This window comes from Heterocephalus glaber, unplaced genomic scaffold (genome assembly GCF_053883595.1).
Source record: "Heterocephalus glaber isolate CG9 unplaced genomic scaffold, H.glaber_assembly_v1.0 deba00001547, whole genome shotgun sequence".
Taxonomy (NCBI): Eukaryota; Metazoa; Chordata; class Mammalia; order Rodentia; family Bathyergidae; genus Heterocephalus; species Heterocephalus glaber.
Window position 1 is genome coordinate 1,538,683 of NW_028258340.1, and position 23,602 is coordinate 1,562,284.

General features: G+C 37.7%; 1 protein-coding gene and 1 pseudogene across 1 annotated transcript in view; one reads left to right on the forward strand and one right to left on the reverse strand.

Annotated features, from left to right (window-relative positions):
- Slc9a7 (solute carrier family 9 member A7) overlaps positions 1 to 23,602 on the forward strand; it is a 159,578-nt gene that overhangs the window by 96,637 nt on the left and 39,339 nt on the right. The window contains exons 7-12 of the mRNA XM_004871554.3: positions 546 to 687; positions 2,233 to 2,338; positions 4,575 to 4,663; positions 4,760 to 4,873; positions 7,100 to 7,211; positions 15,982 to 16,135. Of these exons, the coding sequence (XP_004871611.1) occupies positions 546 to 687; positions 2,233 to 2,338; positions 4,575 to 4,663; positions 4,760 to 4,873; positions 7,100 to 7,211; positions 15,982 to 16,135 (717 nt within the window). The remainder of the gene's footprint in view (positions 1 to 545; positions 688 to 2,232; positions 2,339 to 4,574; positions 4,664 to 4,759; positions 4,874 to 7,099; positions 7,212 to 15,981; positions 16,136 to 23,602) is intronic.
- On the reverse strand, positions 13,771 to 14,317 carry LOC101712053 (vitamin K epoxide reductase complex subunit 1-like protein 1 pseudogene; annotated as a pseudogene).

The following is a 23,602-nucleotide window of genomic DNA, read 5'->3' on the forward strand; positions in this document are numbered from 1 at the left end:
AGCCATATATAGTACCTAACCCTGTGTATACTATATGTTTTTTCCTATATGTACATATCTATGTTAAAACTTAATTTATCAATTAGGCAGGGAAAAAGATTAACAATAGTAGCTAATAATAAAATACATAATAATAAGTTATGTGAATGTGAGGCCTGTGCATTTCAGAATATCGCATTGTACCTTTCACTTTTTCACTTAAAGGAAGCTCTTAATGGCTTCTCTCTGGCATATCTGAATTGCCATAATCACTATTCTTGCTCTCTGGGTTTCTTGAACATGAATGGTGACTAATGGGCAAGTAGGGTTTACAGTATGGATACATTAGACAAAGGAATGCTCTACTTTCTAAGCAGGATGGAGTTGGATGATGTGATATTTCATCATGCTACTCATAACGGCACACAGTTTAAAACTTAGAAGTTGTTTATTTCTGGAATTTTCCATTGGTATTTTCAGACTGGTTGATTTCAGCTGAAACTATGAAAAGTGAAATTGTGAATGAAGGGGGCAGTGTTTTTTTTAACTCTTTTTTTTTATTCCAGGTCTATTGTTGCCTACCAACCAGCAGGGTTGAACACTCATGCCTTTGATGCAGCTGCCTTTTTTAAGTCAGTTGGCATTTTTCTAGGTATATTTAGTGGCTCTTTTACCATGGGAGCTGTGACTGGTGTTGTGACTGCTCTGATATCCTTTTGTGTTTCTACCCCTGCCTGGGTATGCATATGTGACATTATACTTTTGAAGAGAATATTCTCAGATCTTCCTTTCAGATCAGAATCTTAAATTGGTTGTTCCACTGGAATGTGGCGATTCATTCCTGAAATGTGTCCCTTTGGTGACACATGTTGGTTGGGTCTCTTGGTAAGAGTTTGAGAACATTGGGAGTGTAGCTCTAGGCTCCACTTTGTCCTCTTCTTTGCTTTTTTTCTCCCTTTCTCAGGAACCAGTTGAAACATCAGTTTTAGGGGGATGAAAAGAACTGAGGAACTCTAAGAAGGTTAGCAATCAGGAACCACTGTCTGGGAAGTCCTTTAGCTCTAGGTTGTAGCTGCTGTCTGTTGTGCAGGGCCACATGGGTATTAACGTGGCCATAATGAGCCGTGGGCCATCAGTGCAGAATACTGCATAGGAGCCTTCCTTCCATAAGCAAAGAATGGCACAATCTTTAGTTTAAAACAACCAACCGACCAAAAAAGCAAAATATGGAAAGAGCAGGCAACCCACGTGTGCCAAGTCCTTCATTGTATTCTCCTTGATGCTAGCCACATCATTTCAGCATGGGATCAGTAGAATATTATGAAAATTATTAATGTGATTTTGTGGATTCATCTTTTGCTTTAAGTCTTTGAAATAGGATGTCTTTGCACATTTCAATTCTAACTAGCTAAATTGAAAGTGTTGAGTAGCCACATGTGGCTAGTGGCTATGGTGTCAGTACAGATTTTGATGGTTTGTTCACAGAGGTTCTTTTGGTACCCTGTGACTTATATTGGGCACTGAACTCCTCCATGAGATGGATCTTTGCTGGTCCCATGTTGAAAGGCAGTATTAGGACAGGATTTCTGCTGTTTCCAAAAGGAGACCATAGCACCTGGTGGCTCCCTGGAATTACGCATTTCATTTTTGTTTTCCATGCCTTCATAAGGCACCTTGTGCACTCAGGCCTTAGTGACTCAGATGGGGCAGAGTCTCAAGGACCTGTCTTCTCAGGCCTGCCTGAGGTCCTCCCAGTCCTACCAGAATTAACTCACCAATTAAGCCTGAGGCCAGGAATTTATTCATGTAACTATAATAAATAATTGACATTGTACAAGTTACCAATTTAAATTGTACAGTTTGAAGCTTTTCAGTACATTGTTATTAATTTTTAAATTTGTGATTAAATATATATAAGAAAACTCACCATTTAACTATTTAAAATACAATTTAGTGACATTAAATATATTCATAGGGTTGTGTAACCATCCCCACTACCTGTTCGAAGAACTTTTTCCTCATTCGAAACAAGCTCTCTGTACCCTCCCCCTCCCCCCACCCTCTAGTAACCTCTGTTCTCCTGGAGAGCTTAAAAAATATGTAACTGTCTTAAGGATGTAGCTCAGTGATAGAGCACTTACCTAACATGAATGAGACCTTGGGTTCAATGCTCAGCACCTCAAAAAAAAAAAAGGTAGCTTTTTAGACCTCAATAACCATGCTTGGAACTAAAGTCCTTGACAGGATGCCAACGTGACCAAGTTTACCAAGCTGCACTGCTTTCCCCTGCTAGAGACAGCACTCTTCTTCCTGATGTCCTGGAGCACATTCCTCTTGGCAGAAGCATGTGGATTTACAGGTGGGTTCTCTGTACTCTTAGGTTATCTGCCCCATCACTGTAGTGGGAGATGTGAGAACTTGAGGAGTTAGAGGAATTTTTAGATAGCAGCTTCATAAAGTTAATTCATTGCTCACTGAGTATCTGAGGAATGCTGAACAAAGCTAGTGTTCTGCCTTATTTAAACAGTGAGTTTCCAAAAGTGACAAATTTTTAAGGATAAAGTATATTATTCCAAAGTTAGTTATGTTTTTGCATACTCATCATAACTATAAAGTAGACATTTTCCTGCAAAGGCTACTGAATATACTCAAATCTTATTTATATCCTCCCCTAGATTGCTGTGTGATTTTACAAACAGTAACAGTAACTAGCAAATATGTGTCTTTTTCAAGGAAATTTTGCATAAACTCAAATAAGGGTGAACAGTTTTTCATTGTTTTGTCTCTGGGCTATTTAATAATTGTTTTTCAATATCATGCATGTTTTTGTGGTGTCAATTTCATTTACATATTCACCATTCCATCATGCTTGGGACCAGAAGTGTTTTGTATTTCATGTTTTTAAAATTTTGTAAAATTTTCATATACACAATGAGGTATCTTGGGGATGGATCCAAGTCTAAATATAGAATTCATTTATGTTTTACAGTATACATTATACATAGAATCTGAAGATAAATTTATATACTATTTTTAATAGTTTTGTACATGAAGCAATTGTGTATTACAGCTGAAGGGGCTGGGAGGGATTTTTCCCCCCTGGGGATATTGAGTAAGGTCTGTGTTGTGCGCTTGTGCTTTGACTATGACTGATCACATGAAGTCAGGTGTGAAATTTTCCATTTGTTGAATTATATTTGTATTAGTCTGCATTCTGGTTGCTAGGACAAAATACTTGACAGCTGTAACTTAAAGGAGGTGAGGTTTATTTTGACTCATGGTTTCAGTCCATGGTTGGCTGAGTCCAAGGCAAAAACATAATGGTAGAAGGGTGTGGCCCAGGAAAGCTGCTCAACTCCTGCTACCTGAGAAGCAGAATACAAGGGAGGAACCAAAGAGGAAAAGGCCAGAGACCAAATTTAGTCTCCAAGGTGGTCACGTCCCCACAACTCACCCAGACACACCCAGAAGTTTGCTTTCCTAATCATCTGTGCATCTCTCAAACCAGTCAAGTTGACAGTCAAGATTAACCATCACGATGTCAAGTGTTCAGAAAGTTACAGATTTTGGAGCAGTTCAGATTTTCAAATTAGAGATGCTCAACCTATAATATTAGTGTGATTAAGCATGTATTTTAATTTCCTCACATTCTGTCATCTAAAAAAAATCACTGAAGCTGAGTGTGGTGGCACATTCCTGTAACCCCTGAACTCAGGGAGGTTAAGGCAAGAGAACTGCAGCTGCAAACTCAGCCAGGCAATTTAGCAATTTAATAAGACCCTATCTCAAAATAAAAAAAGGACTGGAGATATAGATCAGTGCAAATACCCTAGGTTCAATCTTCAGTGGTACAAATACATACATACATACATACATACATACATACATACATACATATTAACAAATTTTTAAAAATAAAAAACCACAGGTTTTTCCATTAGAAAACTTAAGTATAATTGCTACATACAATTCAGGTACTTAGGAAGTAGTTGTATCAAAACAGTGCAATATATCTTTATATGCAGCATGAAAAAGTACCCCACGTCCTTAAAACTTGACAGTTCTCTCTGAACGTGTAGTCACAGGTGTGTCAGTTGCCTTGCGTGGCACAATGGTTGTTATTAGCCAAAAATCTAGATCATTAGGCCTTGGATAAATGGGGTAGTACTCCCAGTCTATTTTGCCTGAATCCTGAGGCTATACAAAAATACAAAGCATTGATTATAAATTAAGTCTATTCATTCTAAAAACAGAGGAATATGACAAAAATGTACAATGGGTTCTCTCAGTCTTCTTGGAATGAATGCTATCTGCCAACTACAGATGGTAAATTCAGGAGAAATTTACAGGAAGGGTGTAAATGCTTTTAATGGTGGTGCAAGGAGGGAAGTTGGAGAACTTGACCTTGAAGCAAGAAAGGCAAGGTTGGAGGAGGGAAGGTGGATGGGAGTGGTGAGGGCAGAGGGAGCTTTCAGTAATAGGAAACTCAAAACTTAGAAAGCTGGATACACTAGGGTTGCCTACCTTAACTTTTTGTTTCAGCAGGGCTTTTTCCTACCTCTTTTTCCATTGATTTTTAAAAAATCTCTTGACAGGTGTTGTAGCAGTCCTTTTCTGTGGAATCACACAAGCTCATTATACCTACAACAATCTGTCAGTAGAATCAAGAAGTCGCACCAAACAGGTGAGAGAGGGCCTTGGTACTGATGAGTCACCTGGTAGTACTGTACAAGAAATAGGAGCTCAGGGTTTATGGCTTCTTTTTCTCTTCTCCATGCAGCTGTTTGAGGTGCTGCACTTTCTGGCAGAAAACTTCATCTTCTCCTACATGGGCCTGGCGCTGTTTACCTTCCAGAAGCACGTCTTCAGCCCCATCTTCATCATTGGCGCTTTTGTATCCTTTTTTCATTCTTCCATTTTCTACATGGAGAAGTAACCACTTCGAGGGAAATTCTACTAGCTCTAATTTCTTATTGTTATTTCTGTTTTGGATGGGTGACAAGACCATGCTGGCTCATGGTATTTTTACAAGAAAAAAAATATTTAAGCAATATTTCAGAAAGCCAGATATATTTGATATAAAGGACTGACATTTATTCTCCGGTGAGCCTTCCTGCATTTTCTGTGTAAGTTGGCCTTTCCTTTAAGCTGGTGCTTCGGAGGTGATTGATTGTTTTGTAGAGTTCCCTTCTGGATAAACTTGACAAATGGCAACCACATCCATTCCTGGGATTATTTTTGACATTTCATTGCCATATAAAATCTGATATAGGAGGGTCTCTGATTTAGGCAACTAGAAGGTTCCATTCTTCTTGCTCCCAACTGCACACTCAGCATGGACAAACCCTTCCTCATGCCCCCCAGGGGTGCCCGTAGGTAGTGACCATGCTTTCACCTGAGCTGTCATGTTGCTATGGATCACTGTTGGAAAGACTTCTTTGCTTTTGTTTTGTTTTGCTTTGTTTTGTTTTGTTTAAAAGAAGAGAGGAAATAGAAGAAAAGAGAAAATGGAGAAATACTTGGTTTCTTGACTCGGTCCTATTTTAAATGCAGTTTTTAGAAGGGAGACATGGTTTTGGGGAGTGAGTTCTCTTGAGTGAGAAGGGTTCTGAGTGCCTAGCAATGGATTATGGAGCTGAGGGTTTCACTCATTAGGCTGCAGATACTGTTGTTTTCATTTATACTTTTCTGGGGCTGTGTTCAAGATCCTGAGTGAAGTCCTCTATTGCTGGATGTTTGCTTTCCCTTTTTCTGAGGCCTCAGGGGAATCCTTAGCCCTTATAATATTAGCAAAAAAGGTATAATAGGTCATGTGAAATAGGAAGAAAAGGGGCAAAGGAAAAAAGGAGTATTTTCTACTTCTGGACCTTTTGTTTCTTGTGCAGGAATGACTGGTACTTCCCAAGCTGCTAGACAATGATGGCACCAGAATCCTTCTAATTAGAGTGTCATACATTTCTTGGATTCACATACTCACCAGACTAATAGCTCAAAATCTACAAGGTTTGTGATTTTCTTCTTTATCCAGAAAGACCTGGTACATGATCCTGGTTTGTATTCCCAGTATGGCATCTGTGAGAGATATTGAGTGCACCACCCTTGTTTATAGATGATGGCCTGTCAAAGGGTGAGCTGAGTCCGCTTGGGAATCCTAAAGGCCGCTGGTCACCTAAGGACTTTTCCTTCACCTTTGGGATAGAATGTGCTACATATTTCCATTTGGTAAAAACAAATCAAAAAAGGAAAGAAGAGGGGGGGAAGGAGGGAGGAAGAGAGAGGGGGGAGAATGAATGCTTTACCCAGGAGGAAGCAGAAGATAGTATGCTCCACCCCGTAAGAAACAACTAAGGCTCCTGCAGCTGGTGCTTTACCAAAAAATGGAAGTCCCTGTTCCTCTGACTCCCATGTGGGTTTCCTTCTCTGACCAGAGGACTGCTTAGCCCTCTCTGTTGGGCACAGTCTAAATTTGCAAGTGACAGATGACCAATTTCCCAGAATTCTTTGCTTTATAGTAGTTTCTTTTCCACACTCTTCTATCTCTTATATCTCCAAAAGACATTTAAGCCATTTAGGTAGAGAAATAGCCCTGGGTTAACATTTTTAAATAATCAGAAGGCCTTTTATGAGATAAATACTTCAAGTTTCCCCACATATTATTTTTAGGCTTTTTCTGAGCATTGGAATCCATGTTCAGTTGCAAGTGAAGCTTGCATGCTTCACCCAGCCAACTTTTTCTTTATAGTTTATCTCCAGGGCCAGGAATTTTTCTCTCTTGGTGATTTTTCTTCCAGGAGAGACCAACATACTATTTGCTTCTCTCATTTCTGGACTCATTCTTACATAAATTTAGGAATGGGTCACTATGAGTTAAGTCAGAAAGTTACAACAATATATTTAACAAACTAGAAGTTATCTCTTTGAACCAGAAAGCAGGGAAGGTTGTCCAAATGACTCCCGTTTGTTGCTGAGAGATTTGTTTAGACTGGGAAACTAGACAGCTTGGTTTCTTTGGGCAGCTGTCCAGATCATGGCATCCCTAAAATTCTCTGCTTAACCAGAGTTTGTGTGGAAGTGCTATACTGGAAACCTATTGGGCCCTTAACCTTCACCTGGTCATCAGGTTGCTATCTTCCTGGGCAGAGCTGCGCATATCTACCCACTCTCCTTCTTCCTCAACTTGGGCAGAAGACATAGGATTGGCTGGAATTTTCAACACATGATGATGTTTTCAGGTAAAAAAAAAAGTGTAAATACAGAGAAAATGAGTTTTATTTGACAAGCAATGTTAGTATAATTATAATTGATAAGGTTCACAAAAGGACATTTAATTTTCTGGTTCTTTTGTAGAAAGATGTACATGTTAACCGAGTTAGTGTTGATTTACAAACTGAACTAACTAAATGTAGACATTCTCTCCTAAAATATTTGCATATCTATTTAATCTCTGCCAGCCAAAGAACTATAACTATTCAAAGTGCTTGATTGTTTTCTAGTAGATGTTTATAACCCTAAAGGGCTCCAGACCTAAAATTAGAAAGAAAATAGCTTGTGATGAGAAAGAACAAGAGCCATGTCACTCAATACCTCATAGGTATACTATCTTCTCATAAAATAACGAAGTGGGAATAACTAGGTAAAGTTCCACTTTCTGTGGAGCAAAAGGAGTGACATATACTCACAAAACAAGATAAACCCAAAGTCAGAATTTAACAGCTGTGATAATCCTGCTTGACTTACACTTTCACCCACATGCCCTTCTACTCACTGTAAAGCTGTGAGGTCCAGAGATGCCACTGAGGGAACAAAGGACAATAAAGATGTGGAGGTAAAGAAGGAAAAAGCAATTGGCATGAGCAGATGATCTGGAAAGGGTGATAAATGTTAGATTTTATAGACATGAGACCCAGATTAGGGCATTTATGCAGAACAGGGGAGAAGATATTGGGGGCAAAAGGTCACTGTGACCCTTAAAAGTACTTCTGTCCTGTGAGGATGACAGAGGTACACTGTACCAGGCTGCAGAGCAAGTACCAGCTGCCTTTACTCCATGCAATGGTTCTTGGGGACCTAACAGAGTCAGTCTGAAACCACACCAACTGATACTGCTCCATAAAGCACACACTTTGTCTTGTTCTAACTTGCATGTGAACATGATCTGTAGCCTGCCATAATGATTGCTTTGTATCGTGCCAAACATTTGTTGACATCTTTTTATAAGCCGCAATGGTGGGTTGTGGAGAATGGAAAGACCAGCCTCCTTCCAGGAGCTGACAGACTGCTGGGGAGAGCCAGGCACACAAAGAGCTAATTCTTCCCAAGAGAACATGGTGGGTTGCACAGAGATATGAAAGACATATGGATAAGAAGAGAGGGCTCAAGGCTCTCTTTACAAAGAAGGTAGCCTTCAAAATGGTCTTGGAAGAAATGAGACTTTAGGAGGAAGCAATGTAGAAAGGCAGAGACAAGCACTGACCTAGTATTTTTTTTAAGAAGGGTAGCAGTCTGGTCAAAGTGTCTGACATATGGAGCAGTACAGAAGGAGGGTGAGACTGAAAAAGAAAACTGTGTCTAAGCTAGAGATTTGCAGCCTTTTGGTTGCATCAGAATCTCCTGCTGGGCTTGTTAAAGCACAGATTGCAGGCTCTGCTACCAGAGTGTCTGAATCTGGGGGTGGACCCCAAGAATTTGCATTTCTAGCATATTCTCAGCTGCTGCTAGTGGTGGTTTAAGGACAACACTTTGAGAACTACTTCTGCAGAGTGGAGACTACAGAGAAGCTCCAGAGCTGTATCAAAAGTTTGAGTTTTACTCAAAAGCAGCTGGGAAACATTGAGAGTTTAGTGAGGAAGGGCAATAACAAGCTTCTGCTTGAATATTATGAAAATGGCGATGGATAAGACAAAGATGACTTAGAGATGATAGTCATCTATGTAAACTTCAAATATGATTAGTGATTTTAAAATACTGATTATTTTTTAATTATTACAATAAATAACACATTGCCATTAATCCCCCTCAAAATATTCCCCCTCATTTCAAACACACTTATCCCATTGTTCTTGTCACTTTCTGAAGCAGTTCTGGAAGTCTTCTTTCATATCTTTCATTGTACTGTCGTGGCTGCCTCGATGTCCCGAACCTCTTCAGTATATTTACCTTTCATGGTCATTTTGACTTTGCCAAAGAATCAGAAGTTGCACAGTGCCAGATCCAGTGAATATGGTGGATGAGAACACTCTGTAATGTATTTATGAGCCTACTTTTCTGTTGGATGGCACTTGGCAGCAGCATTCACAGCATTTTTTGGTCACATCTCATAAAGGCATGAAAGTGAACTTCAAGAACTGCTTCAGAAAGTGATAAGCATGACGGGATATCTGTGTTTGAAGTGAGGGGAAGTAATTTGAGGGAGATTAATGGCAGTGTGTCATTTATTATAATAATTTTAAAAATTTATATATTCACTGTATGTTTTGATCACACTGTGTATGTGCATTATCTTCCTTACCAAAAGGCTGAGAAGTACATCATGCTGTTTAAAGATAAATAAAAAACAAATATTTTATGCTGGGATAAATCTGGCTCAGAAGAACTCATTCTTTAAGGTTTTGAAATACCTGAAGTTCTACTTTCATATTGCTTATAGTGTTTGCATAATAAAATAAACATGTCATACATTGTCTCTCTCTGAACTGCCCTCCCAGTTCTCTAGTTCTCTTCTTTGAGACAACAACCCTGTAGGAGCTTAAATATTGACCATTGAACCCATATATAAATATTTCAGTAGGACAAGTTAATAGAAAGCATATACTTTGCTCTTTTTTAGTGTAACTTTTATTGAGTAACTTTTTTTAGTGAATTTTAGTGAAACTTGCAGATTGTATTTATTGTGAAATTATTGGAAAAGGGGAAAATATGTAGACAGATACAGTAGTTCTAACTTTTCATTCTCTCATATATATTCTTGCCTGTGGTGAATTAAGAATTTATGCAGGGTGATTAAAAATGCAGTGAATATTTAATTTTTACAAAAATCATAGCAGTAAAAGATGCATTGCCATTACATCTTCAAAATACTTCCCCTCGCTTTGAACACACTTATCCTGTTCTTGCCACTTTCTGAAGCAGTTCTGGAAGCCCTGCCCCCCCACAGGTAACTTCTACATTTATTTTATACCAAAAAAGTTATGTGCAACAAATAAACGTTCTTACATATTTACGTTTGTTTTTGTTTACCAGTTAGCAAAATGGTATCCTAAATCTCTAATAAAGACTATTTCTACCTATATTAAAGGGGAAATCTGCCCAGTGAACTCCATTTTACATGAACATTTATTCAGGAGCTTAAAGCACTAGTAATAAATATTTTTGATGGCACGTACTATACAGATTGTACACCTAATATTTAGGCCATGCTCAATACAGTTTGATAACAAAACATTTCACCTTTTCTGGGCGAAATTGCCCAAAAAATGTTTAAGACCAAGTAGCTGGGACTCCTACCCTCACCCTTTTGTTCTCACAGATTAGGGTTCATAAGTGCTGCCCAAACTTAAGTAGAAACATTTCGCCAGTACTCGTGTGCTGGAGGACAACATAGGACAAAGGCTGTGTATTGGGTGTATCTCCCCAAACAGGTACTGGAAAAGACAGTGGAGTCTTTGCCTGTGTTTGTCCAACACTGATTTTTCTTTTCTTTCTTTTTTTTTTTTTTTTTTTTTTTTGGTACCAGGGATTGAACTCGGGTCCTTGCACTTGCAAGGCAGGCGGCGGAACCACTGAGCTAAATCCCCGGCCCTTCACTGATTTTTCATATGAGCTCACCTGTCAGTTCACTGGTGTCAGGCAGTGCAGCCCATCTAGTTACGAAGCAATTGCTCAAGATGTCTTTGTACTTTTAAAAGGATAGTCTTTTGAGAATAAATATAAATGAAAAGAAGCAAAAGCCAACAAAGAGTTCTAGTAGGTCCAAAGATCCTTTGTACCAAATGAAAACTCTTTGTCTCTTTGTATGAAAATAGTCAATGCTTTTTCTTTAAAAATAATGAATACATAGATCAAGTCAGAGTGATTCCTGGCACACAGCTAGTTAAACCTGAGTTATTTCAGAAGTTTACCCTCATTGACACCAACTAGCTGCGATGAAAAACCAAATGAAATCCTCCAAACCACCTAGACTCCATAGAATTTACCATCTAACTATAACTTCTCTTATTTCTTCAAATATTTATGACTTAAGTAAATAAGAGGCTTGATTTGTTGTGAACCACTTCAGAAACATGAAGCATGGAATTACTGCTAAAGCCAATTTCCCCCGAACCTGTTCTCCAACGTTGGTGGCTAGCAATGCTGCAGTGTTTAAACATTGGGTCTGACACAGTCCTACAATCTTCAAGTTTTATAACATAGGTGTTTCCCCTTCTTCAGGGTGAAATCGAAGGTGCAGGGGGAACCTAAATTCCTCCAGGGCAAAGAGCAAATAGCACGCAACCAGGTTTTCTGGGGCTTACTGAGACACTGGTGTTTTGGGAAATGCTGTTGTTTCAAGCAGCACCTGTTCATCTCTCAGTGAGAAAAAGGGTATGAATTCTACTGGGTCACAGGAATGTGGCAACAATTGTTATATAACTGAAACAGTGGTTCCCCCAAGGCTTAGGAAAGCAAAGGAAAAATTTGAAGGGTCTGGCTGAACATTTGTACATATTTTCTCATGTAAGAGTTGTAGATATTTGCAAGAATGCAGCATCAAGACAAGCTTTAACTATACTCTGCTGATTAATACAAAATACAATGAAAGAACATTTGAAATTGGGACACGAGGAACTTGTTTAGCACAACTGTGATATATATGAAATCACAGACCTCTCCACTGTTAAGCAGTTTCCACTCTAGCTAGAAAAGAGAACCAGTCAACTGCCTTGGTAGAACCCGGTGCTTGGCTGCAAGAGGACCTTACTGTACAGTCCTCAAACACGAGGACTTGTCTCTCCATAAGCACCAGACATTCAGTGCTTTCTGGAGTCCTTTAACTACTTAAGAACACAGGAACAGTACATACAGAGTAAGACAGGCATTGAAATATTCACATTCATGGGAAAACATAAGCCTCGATGAAATCTGAATTAAGCTATCTTTTAATAAACTGGTTAAAACCCATTAAAAATTCATGACAATTCAGATTTTATACCTGCCTGGGGCCACAGGACTTACAATGTGTCAATTATATGACAGTTGGTTGTAAACTACTGAACAACTGCTGACTCTACAGGTTTTAGTTTACAGAGCAGAGAGCCTGTCTCCTCCCTTCAAAAAGAAGGCAAATAAAGCACTCAAAAGTTACCAGTCTAATCCACTATTAATGATTAATTAGAAGCAAAATCACCGCTACCACTTCTCAATCTATGGAATAAAATGATCATACAGAACCTTTCTGGAGAGTGCAAGTTTTGTTTCATGTTAAGGAAGGAAGGACACTTCTGCCCAAGTTCAACACACAAAATATTTGGTTTGAGATTTAAGACAGAAGGCACTTTTAACATTCTGATAGATGTTAACCATAGAAACATACTGTCACAATTTCATTTGGGTTTATTCAAATCACTTTAAAAAATTCTTACTGCCAGAAACAGCAGTGACAACATGTCTGCATTTCACCTTCAGATACTTCTACTGGTAGGACTTCTAATTGAACAGACGGAGCAGTGTGTCAGCCCTGAAGTTTACAGATCCAATATTTGATTCTAAAACAATTACTAACAATCCTTAGTGCAGAAAGAAACAATGAGGGAAAATACTATGGAGGTACCGGAGAGCAATCCTACTCAGGTGACTGGGCTTATACTGGTTATTATCATAATACTGTTTGGCTGAGTGGCACCAATATCAAGGAAAAATATCTGCATTGAAAATTCAACTGTTGTAAGACCCTTTACCTAAAAATGCCATATTGATATTTCCAGTTTTTTCCCCCAAAAAAGAATATACCAGTTTTCCCAACTTCCTGACGTTCTCAGACTCATTCTGTAAGGCTGCAATTGATCCAGTTTCATGACTAGACAGAAACTTGACTTGGACGTTCAAATATAGTTTCTTCCTTTCAGAACAAGGAGATGAGAGGGAACCCACCCCCCTGTTATTTTTTGCTGTCAATGCCGAACCCATGGCTGCCAGTACTTCTCACAAGACGCTCTGTATGGGCTTACTATTTTCACTACTTCATCAGTTGGCGTTGAGCTGACGAGTCCTCATTGCTGCACTTCACCTAAACTGTACAGTAAGTTCTGCAGAGATGGATCCAATATTTCTACCTGTATGTACAAATATCACATAAATGGATTCTAGTTGAATCTACATGTTTCAATCCATCAGCTAAGAACATATTACATATTGTAAACATGGCAATATTTAATAGTTATCTATTCTAAAATATTTTCATGTCATGATCACATTTGTTATACCTGAAATTGAATTTATACACATTAAGAATTACTAGCAATGGCTGCTCACTGAGGAAAGGGGGCTAGGGCTACATTTTATTATCTCAGAAACATCTTCAAAGTAAAGTTAAAGCTTGTCTGTGATTGGCTTGGCGTATCCTTTTTTAGTGTCCATATTTAAAATGAAGATTGACACAGAAAATAGCGAGGACCCCTTCTAATTTACAGTATTTTAAAAAATCAATTTAAGATTCTTAGGGAAAGTGGCTGTTGTGAAAAATTAAAACCAAAACTTTTGCGAAATAAACTTAATGGAGAAAGGGATTTCAGACTGTCAGGAAAAGTTCGTCAGGTGGTCAGTCCTGCTTGGGCTGCAGCTGCCGTTTCCAGGCCTCGTTCAAGTAAACTAGTCGTTTGTAGTTGATGATGAGAAGAATGAAGTTCAGTACGTAAGTGGCGATGCAGATGATGCAAAACTCCTTCAGCACAAAGTACAGAATGTAGGCCAGGTACAAAGACCCCGCGACAGACACGATGGAGGATGTCATGAGGATTAAAGCTGCAACTGCACTTGCTGTTGTCATGCCAAGTAATAATTGTATATAAAATATAAGTCCAAAGACACTGTTTTGCTGGTTTAATACACCATCCTTTCCAAAAATGGAACCCAAAAGACCAAATCCTCGACCCCATCTGGAGACGAGGGCGGCCGAGCACCTCACCCACGGCCCCAGGTCGCAGAGGGCCCGGTGCTCCGGGTCGCGCTCCTTCTCCCGCTCCACGTGGTAGGCATAGATGGACAGCAGGATCCCGGCGGCGCACACGGCGCACCGTGTCACCTGCTCCCAGCGCGGCACAGACACTCTCAGAAGCACGGGCGCCTCCATCTTCCCGCCTCCGCCGCCACCGCAGCTACTCTGGAAGCCCTTTTTCATGAGTGTCTTTAGTTGCACCATCATGGATGCCTCCGTGTCCTGAATCTATTCAAAACATTTACCTTTCATGGCTATTTTTACTTTGGAGAAGAGCCAGAGGTAGCATGGTACCAGATCTGGTGAATGAGGTGAATGCGGATGCACTGTAGTGTTTTTATGAGCCTGCCTTTATGTTGGATGACACTTGGCAACAGCATTCACTGACATCTCATAAAGACATGAAAGAAACTTCTAGAACTGCTTCAGAAAGTGGCAGGAATGATGGAGTGTGCTTGAAGTTAGGGGGAGTATTTTAAGGAGAATTAATGGCAATGTGTCTTTTACTGTAATAAATTTTTAAACATTTAAACATTCACTGTACATTGTGATCATACCTCAGATACAGTACAAGATATGTATTGACTGGATTCCATCTTTACTATAAAACAAATTATGAACATGGTATGAGGAAGGAACAAAAGACCTTAGAAAGATAATACTCTGAAACATTAAAATGTTGAGGTTAATCTTAAAACCCATTAATATAGATCAAGGATTAGCAGACCACAGCCCCTGGGCTAAATCTGGCTGCTACTAGTTTTTATATAACCCACCAGCTAAGAGTGCCTTTTTTCAGATGAATATTTGGAATCTATTTGATGATAAGGAACATAAACTTTGAAACCCAACTAAGTAAAATATCCCCTCCCCCAAAGAATCCCATTCTTTCATTAGTAAACCTGCATTACAACAAAAGTGCTCAATTACTGTTATTATATTCTTGATTTTTCCCAATAATAATATGTGGCAATCTGTTTTTGATCTTTTACATAAGTACCTACCAATATACTTGATTATGCTTCTTGGCCCACAAAACCTAAAATATTTAAACTGGGTGTGGTGGTCCATATCTGTAATCCCAGCACTTGGAAGGCTGAGGCAGGAGAATTGCCACAAGTTCAAGGCTACCCTGGGCTACATAGTGAGTTCAAGGCCAGCCTGGAATACATAGTGAGACCCTGTCTCAAAAAAGTCTAAAATATTTAATATCTGGCTCTTTAGAGATGGAGATGCTGTATGTATATGTAGCAATACCAGACAATGAATATATTCATTATGTATCACAAATATATACTAATAAAAATGTTCTCAAAATAGCTGCCAACCTCTGATGTAGGTTAGGCCGTTTTTTTCATTTCTCTGTGTGGGTTTCTCCCTTTGCTAAAGAAATGCTTTTTTTTTTTTCACAAATGTGCACTTGATACATTCATACCTAGCCTGTGTTTTAAATTTATTTTGACTGTGTAGTATTTGGGTAGTGTTGGACCACAGACTTCGAGAGATTTTGTTATTATTGCTTATTTGTATTTTTTTTACTTGATGTTACTAGCAAGCGAATCATTTACTAAGAGTGTTAGTATTCTAAAATATGCTGTACAAAGCAATTCAGTGTATTTCTTATAGTGTTTGGGAACTTTGCCAAAAACACCTTTCAAGAAGAGAAACCTACCTTTAGGGTTCTTCTTTCAGAGTAAAACAACTTGGCTCCCAAAGCACAAATGGCTAGAGTCTATTAGCCTCACGTGGCAGCAGGGATTTTGAGGAACCATTGTCAGATATCACCAGTAGATCTTCCCTTTTGGTCCCTGCAGGCCTCAGGGGGGCGATGGCATTTGCATTGGCCATCCGGGACACAGCATCCTATGCTCGCCAGATGATGTTCACAACCACCCTCCTCGTTGTCTTCTTCACTGTCTGGATCATTGGTGGAGGCACGACACCCATGTTGTCATGGCTTAATATAAGGTCAGTTTGGAACCAAGGCCTTGTGTCTACAGATGTCAACTATGAACATTCTTGAGAATGTGCAAAGGTGTAAGTAAAAGGTGTGTGTAAAGATAAGTGTGAAGGTGTAATTAATCATTCTCTCAAAAACCACAAGGTGGTGATGTTTTTTATTTTTCTGCTAGCTTCTCTAGATTTTAAAATGTGTGAGAAAAATGAACAGGGATCTCCCAGTCATTCTTGAAGTTGTGGAGAAAAGTAGAATTTGATAAACTAGTCTTTTCTACCTGAAACTTTTATATTGGTTTAGGTAGGGATTATCAGGCTTGACCACTGCCAGCTGCACCATTTCTGGACTAGCATGTCTCAGTGTGCAGCTCCAGATGGGGGCTTATTGACGACATTCATTAGTATCACTAACACTTGTATTGCAGACGTGTTTGAGATGCTATGTATACACTAAGATACTTATAACATTCCTATAAAAGAGGTGATACTATTATTTCTATTTTAGTGTTGGGGAAACGGAGACATAAAGCAACAACTTGCCCAAGGTCACAGAGCTCTAAGTGGATAAGCTAGGATTTAAACCCAGGTATTCTCACCACAGAGTCCATATGCTTCATCATTGTGCTGTACCTACCTAAGGAGTGCAGCTGTACTAAGGGCTACTTTAAAGTCATAAAATTTGGAATGATTAGAATTTCATCTTAATGGCATGAATCTCAAGGGTTGGATTAAGGAAAATAATCTGCCCTTGGGAATATAAACCTGAAGAGAATTTATAGTCTCATGGCTTTAAACTTGAGACATAAGATTGTACCATCTTTATTCTGTGTAGCAAGATTAGGTGACGAAAATTGATAGACCCTGCACACAGTTGAGAATCTTTGCATTCCATGACCTTTGAGATTACGTCATATTCCTATTAGTCTGATCATTCCATAGGTACCCTGGATGCTTAGAGCCTGATAAAATCATGTTCATTTTTTATGCTATTTGATAAATCATATTCTGTTTTCCAACCCCCTCCAAACATATATAGGGCCAAATCATTTTCCACTGAGAGTAGAAAGTTGACTTATTGTTACTCCTCATGACCTTTTTCAAAAAGCAGGCCATTAAAACTGACCTACCAAGAGCTGAGAGCATGGGCAGCTTTCCCTGAGGCACACAAGAGCAAGGATGCCCAAACTAGGGTGGGAGCTGATAGGAAGGAGAAATTGATGATGGCTGTTGCCAACAGTGACTACTCTAGGGGACATGTTGTGACTCCTTACTGTGTGCTAGGTATTATGTTCTAAGTGCTTTCTGTATACAGCCAGCCCTGGTAACTGGTTTCAATATCTACAGATGCAGTCAACCGCTGATTGAAAATATTTTTAAAAGTAAATTGCATCTGTACTGAACATGTAGACTTTTTTTTCTTGTCATTATTCCCTGGACAACACAACTGTATTTCTATAGCATTTGCATTGCATTATATGTCATAAGTAATCTAGATATGATTAAAAATATTGAGGAGGGTGTGCATAGAGTCTGTGCAAATACTATGCTATTTCATATAAAGGACAACCAATTACATATTCACACGCATATACTGTAGTCCTGGTTTTATGAGCATTTTATGGATGAGGAAACCAAAACTTAAAGGATTAGGTAGCTTACCTTTAGTCTCACAGTTATATGATGATGGGTCAAAGGTTTTTGGAACTCTGAAGTCTAAGTTCTTTCACAGTCGACTAGAATACCTGCATATAGCACCAGATTCCAATTTTGTGGGACTTGGCTCTTTTGTATAATTTAGAGCTATTAAATTCCTCATACAAATTCAAGTATAAGATCAGATATTTTCTGAGAAATATATATGTGATTTTTTAATAAAATGAGAAATTATAATGTTTCAAAGTTTTCAAAAGCTGAAGTAAATAAAAATATCATAAAATCTAAAACAGTCATGCAAAAAATTATTTACTAGCTGCCTATGCAGTTTGTGCATCTCTAATCCAAAAATCCAAAATTTGAAATACTCCAAAATCTAAAACTTTTTGAGTACCATGACACTGAAAAAAAAAGTTTCAGATTTTAAGGCATTTCAGATTAAGGATGCTTAACTAGTAAAACCTATGTAAATATTCCCCCCAAAACCGTCCAAAATCAGAAACACTTCTGGTCCCAAACATTTCAGATAATGGAATGCAGTCTGTAATACTTTTTTCTACTTTTAAAAAATTTGCCTGCTTTTTTTTTCTGCCTGCTTTTTGATCCCTCCTTCATATAATAATTTTGTGATATTATGTACAGAGAGAATAAAAACATAAATCAGTCTTTTCTCTAGCATAGGTGATCAAATTTTGCTAATACTGTATTGGTATTTCAGAAAAGATTCAATCTCACTACTCTTTATTGGTAATGTCATAAAAATTATGGAAATTGTCAAATTTGGGAAAACCTTTCTCAAGTTTCTTTCATATATGAGCCAGAAGATTTTAGGGGATAAAAGTTTTCTTCAGGATAATTTTTGAAAAACTTTTTGTTTTGAAATAGTCACAGATTCATAGGAAATTGCAAAAATAGTACTGAGAGGTTCCATGTATGTTTTACCTAGTTTTCCTGAAGGTTCCATCTTACACAGCTATAGTACAGTATCACAATCAGGAGTGAACATGGGCTCAATGCATGTGCATAGTTCTGTGCCATTTTATCACACATAGATTTATGCAAGCACCATTACAGTCAAGATACAAAACTGTTCCATTAGCATGAAGATGTCCCTTGTTCTACCCCACATGTCACACCCACCTCCTTACTCCCGAGAATCCCTAACCCCTAACAGTCTCTAAATTGATATTACTATAATTTTTTAATTTCCAGAACTTTGTAGAAGTGGAATCATATAGTATATGATCTTTTGAGATTGGCTTTTCCCCCTACTCAGCATAATCCCCTGGAGATCCATGTTGGTGGTTGTATCTATCAAGAGTTTGTTCCTTTTTATTGCTGAGTCCATGGTATGGATGTACTAGAATTTGTTTGACCATTCACCCCTGAAGGACAGCTAAGTAGTATAAAAGCTACTTATATAGCTACTGTGAATAGATTTTTGCATTTGCTAGGCAAGACAGTAAGTGTTTGTTTAGTTTTGTGAGACTGCCAGACAATTTTCCAGAGTGGCTGTCCCATTTTACATTTCTAGTAGCATATGAGAGATCTAGTTTCTCAGAATCCCTGCCAGAACTTGGTATTCTTAGTGTTCTTCATTCCAGCTGTTCTCATAGGTGTAAATATCTCATTGTGATCTTGATTTGCATTTCTCTCGTGGCTAATGATATTGAACATCTCTTCATGTGCTTATTTGCCATTTAAGTATCTTCTTTGGTAAAATATCTGTTCAGATCTTTTGTCCCTTTTCTAATCTGATTTTTAAAATTTAGTTTTCAAAGTTCTTTATTCTACATAATAGTCTTTTGTCACATACCTGGTTTGTAAATATTTTCTCACGGTCTGTAGCTTGTCTTGTAATGCTTTTAACAGTTTCAGAAGTTTTAATGAAATGCATTCTATCATTTTCTCTTTTATGGATCATGAATTTGGTATCATGTCTAAGGAGTCTTCACCAAGCCCTAGGTCCTGAAGATTTTCTTAAAACTGTTATTTCCTTAAAATTTTTTAGTAAGTCTGGAATCCCTTTTGAGTTATTTTTGTATAGGATTGAGGTTTTATTGAGTTATTTTTGTATAGGTTGAGGTTTTATTTCATATGCCTGTGGCTACCCAGTTGTTCCAGTATGATTTATTAGAAAGACTATCCTCATTTCACTGAATTACTTGTGCTCCTTTCTCAAAAATCAGTTGTCTGTATGCATAAGGACCTGTTTTTGTTCTGTTCCATAAATTTATGTGTCTCTCCTACCAATAATGCCATACTGTTTTGATAATTACAGTTACACAGTAAGCCTTGGCATCAGGTACAGGGGTTCCTCTTGATTTATTCTTCTTTTTCAAAAGTGTTGTTACTTTAGTTCTACTCCCCCCTATAAATTGTAGAATAAGCTTGTCTGTATCTAAAATAAAATCCTTCTGGAATTTTATATGAATTATATTAAACCTATATATCAGCTTGAGGAGATTGATAACTTTATTATATCTTCCAATCCATCAACATAGTGTGCTTCCAAAATTTTAGACCTTCCTTGACTTCTGTCACTAGTATTTGGTAGTTGTTAGCATACAAGGCATGTACATGTTTCGTTAGATCTTATATTCTGTCACCTTCTTGAACTCACCTGTTAGTTCTGGGAGGAGCTTTGATGGGTTTTTTTGTTTTGTTGTATTGTTTTGTAGATTCTTTGGGACTTTCTACATAGACCATCATATCATTTTCAAGTAGAGAGAGTTTTATTTCATCCTTTCCAATGAGTGTCCTTTTGTTTTCTTTCCTTATTGCTCTGGCTGACTTTCAGCACAGTGTTTATGAGTGGTGTGAACAGACAGTCTTGCCTTGTTCCCAGTCTTCAGAGTGAAACATTCAGTCTTTTACCACCAGGTATCATATTAAAAATAGGGGTTTTGTAGATAATCCATTATCAAGTTTAGGAAATTCCTATCTCTTGTTTGATTTTTGATAATTTTTGCCTGAACAGGTGTTAAAGTTTCTCAAATGCTTTTTCTACATCAATTGATATGATCATATGGTTTTTCTTGTTTAACCTATTAATATACATATACATATTGCTAAATACTATGAAAATTTTGTTAAGAATTTTGAAGTCCATGTTTATGAGAGATATTGGTAAGTAGTTCTCTTTTTTGTACTGCTTTTGTCTGATTTTGGTATCTGGGTAATGTGACCTCACAACATGAGTTGGGACATATTCCCAACTTTTGTATTTTCTGGAAGAAATTGTGTAGAATTGGTGTTGTTTTCTTTAACCTTTTGGTAGAGTTATCCAGTGAAACCATCTAGGCCTGGAGAAGTCTTTTTCAGGAATTATAAAGCTATGTAGTTACATGGCTATTCAGATTATAAATTTCATATTGTGTGAGTTGTGGTACTTTGTGAAATTGGTCAATTTATATTGTTAATAACATTCCTTTATTATCTTTTTGATATCCATGGGGTCTAAAGTGATATACTCTGTTTTATTCCTCATAGTTTTTGCTATTTTCTTCTGGATAATGTGTACACTCCCTTCCCCCCTTAGTCTTGCTAGGGGTTGGTCAGTATTACTGATTTTTTCCAAAAACCAGCTGGCTATTTATTGACTTTCTGTATTGTTTTTTGTTTTCTATTTAATTGATTTCTGCTCCTGTTTTTATTTCCTTCCTTATGTCCAACTCTACCCCGACAACATAATGAAGCAAAGCGTGCCTTTCTTGAAAAATACATGCAGTGTTAGCTCATTGTTTTTCCAGATGTGTATAAATAATAATTGTACAAGTATAGAAACTGACATTTACAGGGATTGCATCAAGAGAAATTCCCTCCAAAATAAGATAATAAGACTAACTGGTTTTTTCTAGCTTGGCTTGTAGCTTGTAGTGTTACCTAATGACTCATTTCTTTTCTTTTTTTTTTTTGGTACTGGGGATCAAACTCAGGACCCTGCCTCTCGTGAGGCAGGTGTGGCACCACTGAGGTAAATCCCTGGCCATGACCATGATTCATTTCTGTAACCCAAGTTCTTATTTTAAATTGATTCAGAAACCCCGTGATGTTCAGTGTGGTGTTTGGCCCCTAGGATCAGTACTAGTTGATCCTTGTTTGTCCTGGCTGCTGATGGAGATTATGATGACCTGTTAAGTAGCTGCAAGTTGGAAACTCAGAGTGGGTCTGGGAGTTCAACCATAAATGATTTGAAGTTAGCTGTGATTCTTGACCATGGCTAATTTCAAATCTCTCTATAAAAAAAATGAATACAGTTACAGCTGGATGTTGTGGTGTATGCCTCTAATCGCAGCACACAGGAGGATAAGACAGGAGGATCTCTGCAAGTTCAAGGCCAGCCGAGGCTACAAAGTGAGTTCAAGGCTAGCCTGGGCTACTTAGTGAGAACCTGTCTCAAAAAATAAACAAAAGGGATGGGAATTTAGCTCAGTGGTGCCATTGCCTGCCTCGCAAGAGCAAGGTCCTGAGTTCTATCCCCAGTACCAAAAAACAAAAACAAAAAAACAAAAAAAAATATAACTACACATCCAAAGCCAGGCTATTTTTTTTTCATAAATCTAATTTCTATTTTTATTTTATTTTTTTTCATTAAGTTTATTTGTACATTTTAGGTATAAAATAGTTACATTCATCACTGGGATCTTGTACCTTTACATGATGTATCTTGGTTCTTATTTTTCCCCTTCCCCTGCCCTCCCTTCACTCTGTCCACCCTTCCCTATTTGCAAAGACTTTGTTTCCATTTTTTTCTTTTCTCATATTTTTTCTTTTCCATCTTTCCTTTCCCCTACCCCTCCCACTTCCCCTACTCCTTTAGAACTTTACTTCCTATTTCACAATATCAATTATACATTGTTTTAATTACAATATCAAAATTTAGAAGATATTACCACAGATTTTAAAGAATTTAAAAGGATATAAAAAGCATACTTCAAAAATCGTTTTTGAAATAAATTTGACAACTGCTAAGAAGTACCTTGGAAGACAAATTAATGAAACTGACTCTGGAGGAAATACAAAATTTGAATAGCACCTATTAAAGAAAGTATATTCTTAGCTTCAGAATCTACCTATATGATAACAACAGGCTCATATACATTTTTTTAATCTTATTAAGTTTATTGGTACATTTTAGGTATAAAATACAGTTAATTCATCATTGGGATCTTGTACCACTACATGTGTATCATGGTTCATAGTTTTTTCCCCTTCCCTTGCCCTCCCTTCACCCCCTCCACCCTTCCCTATTTGCAAAGATTTTGTTTCCATTTTTTTCATTTTCTCATATTTTTTCTTTTCCCTTTTTTCCTTTCCCCTACCCCTCCCACTTCCCCTGCTCCTTTAGACCTTTTCTTCCTGTTACACAATATCAATTATACATTTTTTAAATTACAATATCAAAATCTAGGAGACATTACCACAGATTTTACAGAATTTAAAAGGATATAGAAAGCATATTACAAAAATCTTTTTTGAAATAAATTTAACAACTTCTAAGAAGTACCTTGGAAGACAAAGGAATGAAAGTAACTCTGGAGGAAATATAAAATTTGAATAGCACCTATTAAAGAAAGTATATTCCTAGCTTGAAAACCTACCTATATGACAACAGCAGGCTCGTATACATATTAACTGATAAATTATATCAAACAATTAAAGCAGAAAAAAGGAACACTTCTCCCCTCATTTTTGGAAATCAACATTGTGCTAATACTAAAACTGGATAAAGATAATAGAAGAAAAAAAGTATGAACATAGGTAAAAATTTGTTTAACAAAGCAAACTATTAGAAGTCAGATCTGGCAGTATGTAGAAAGTGGT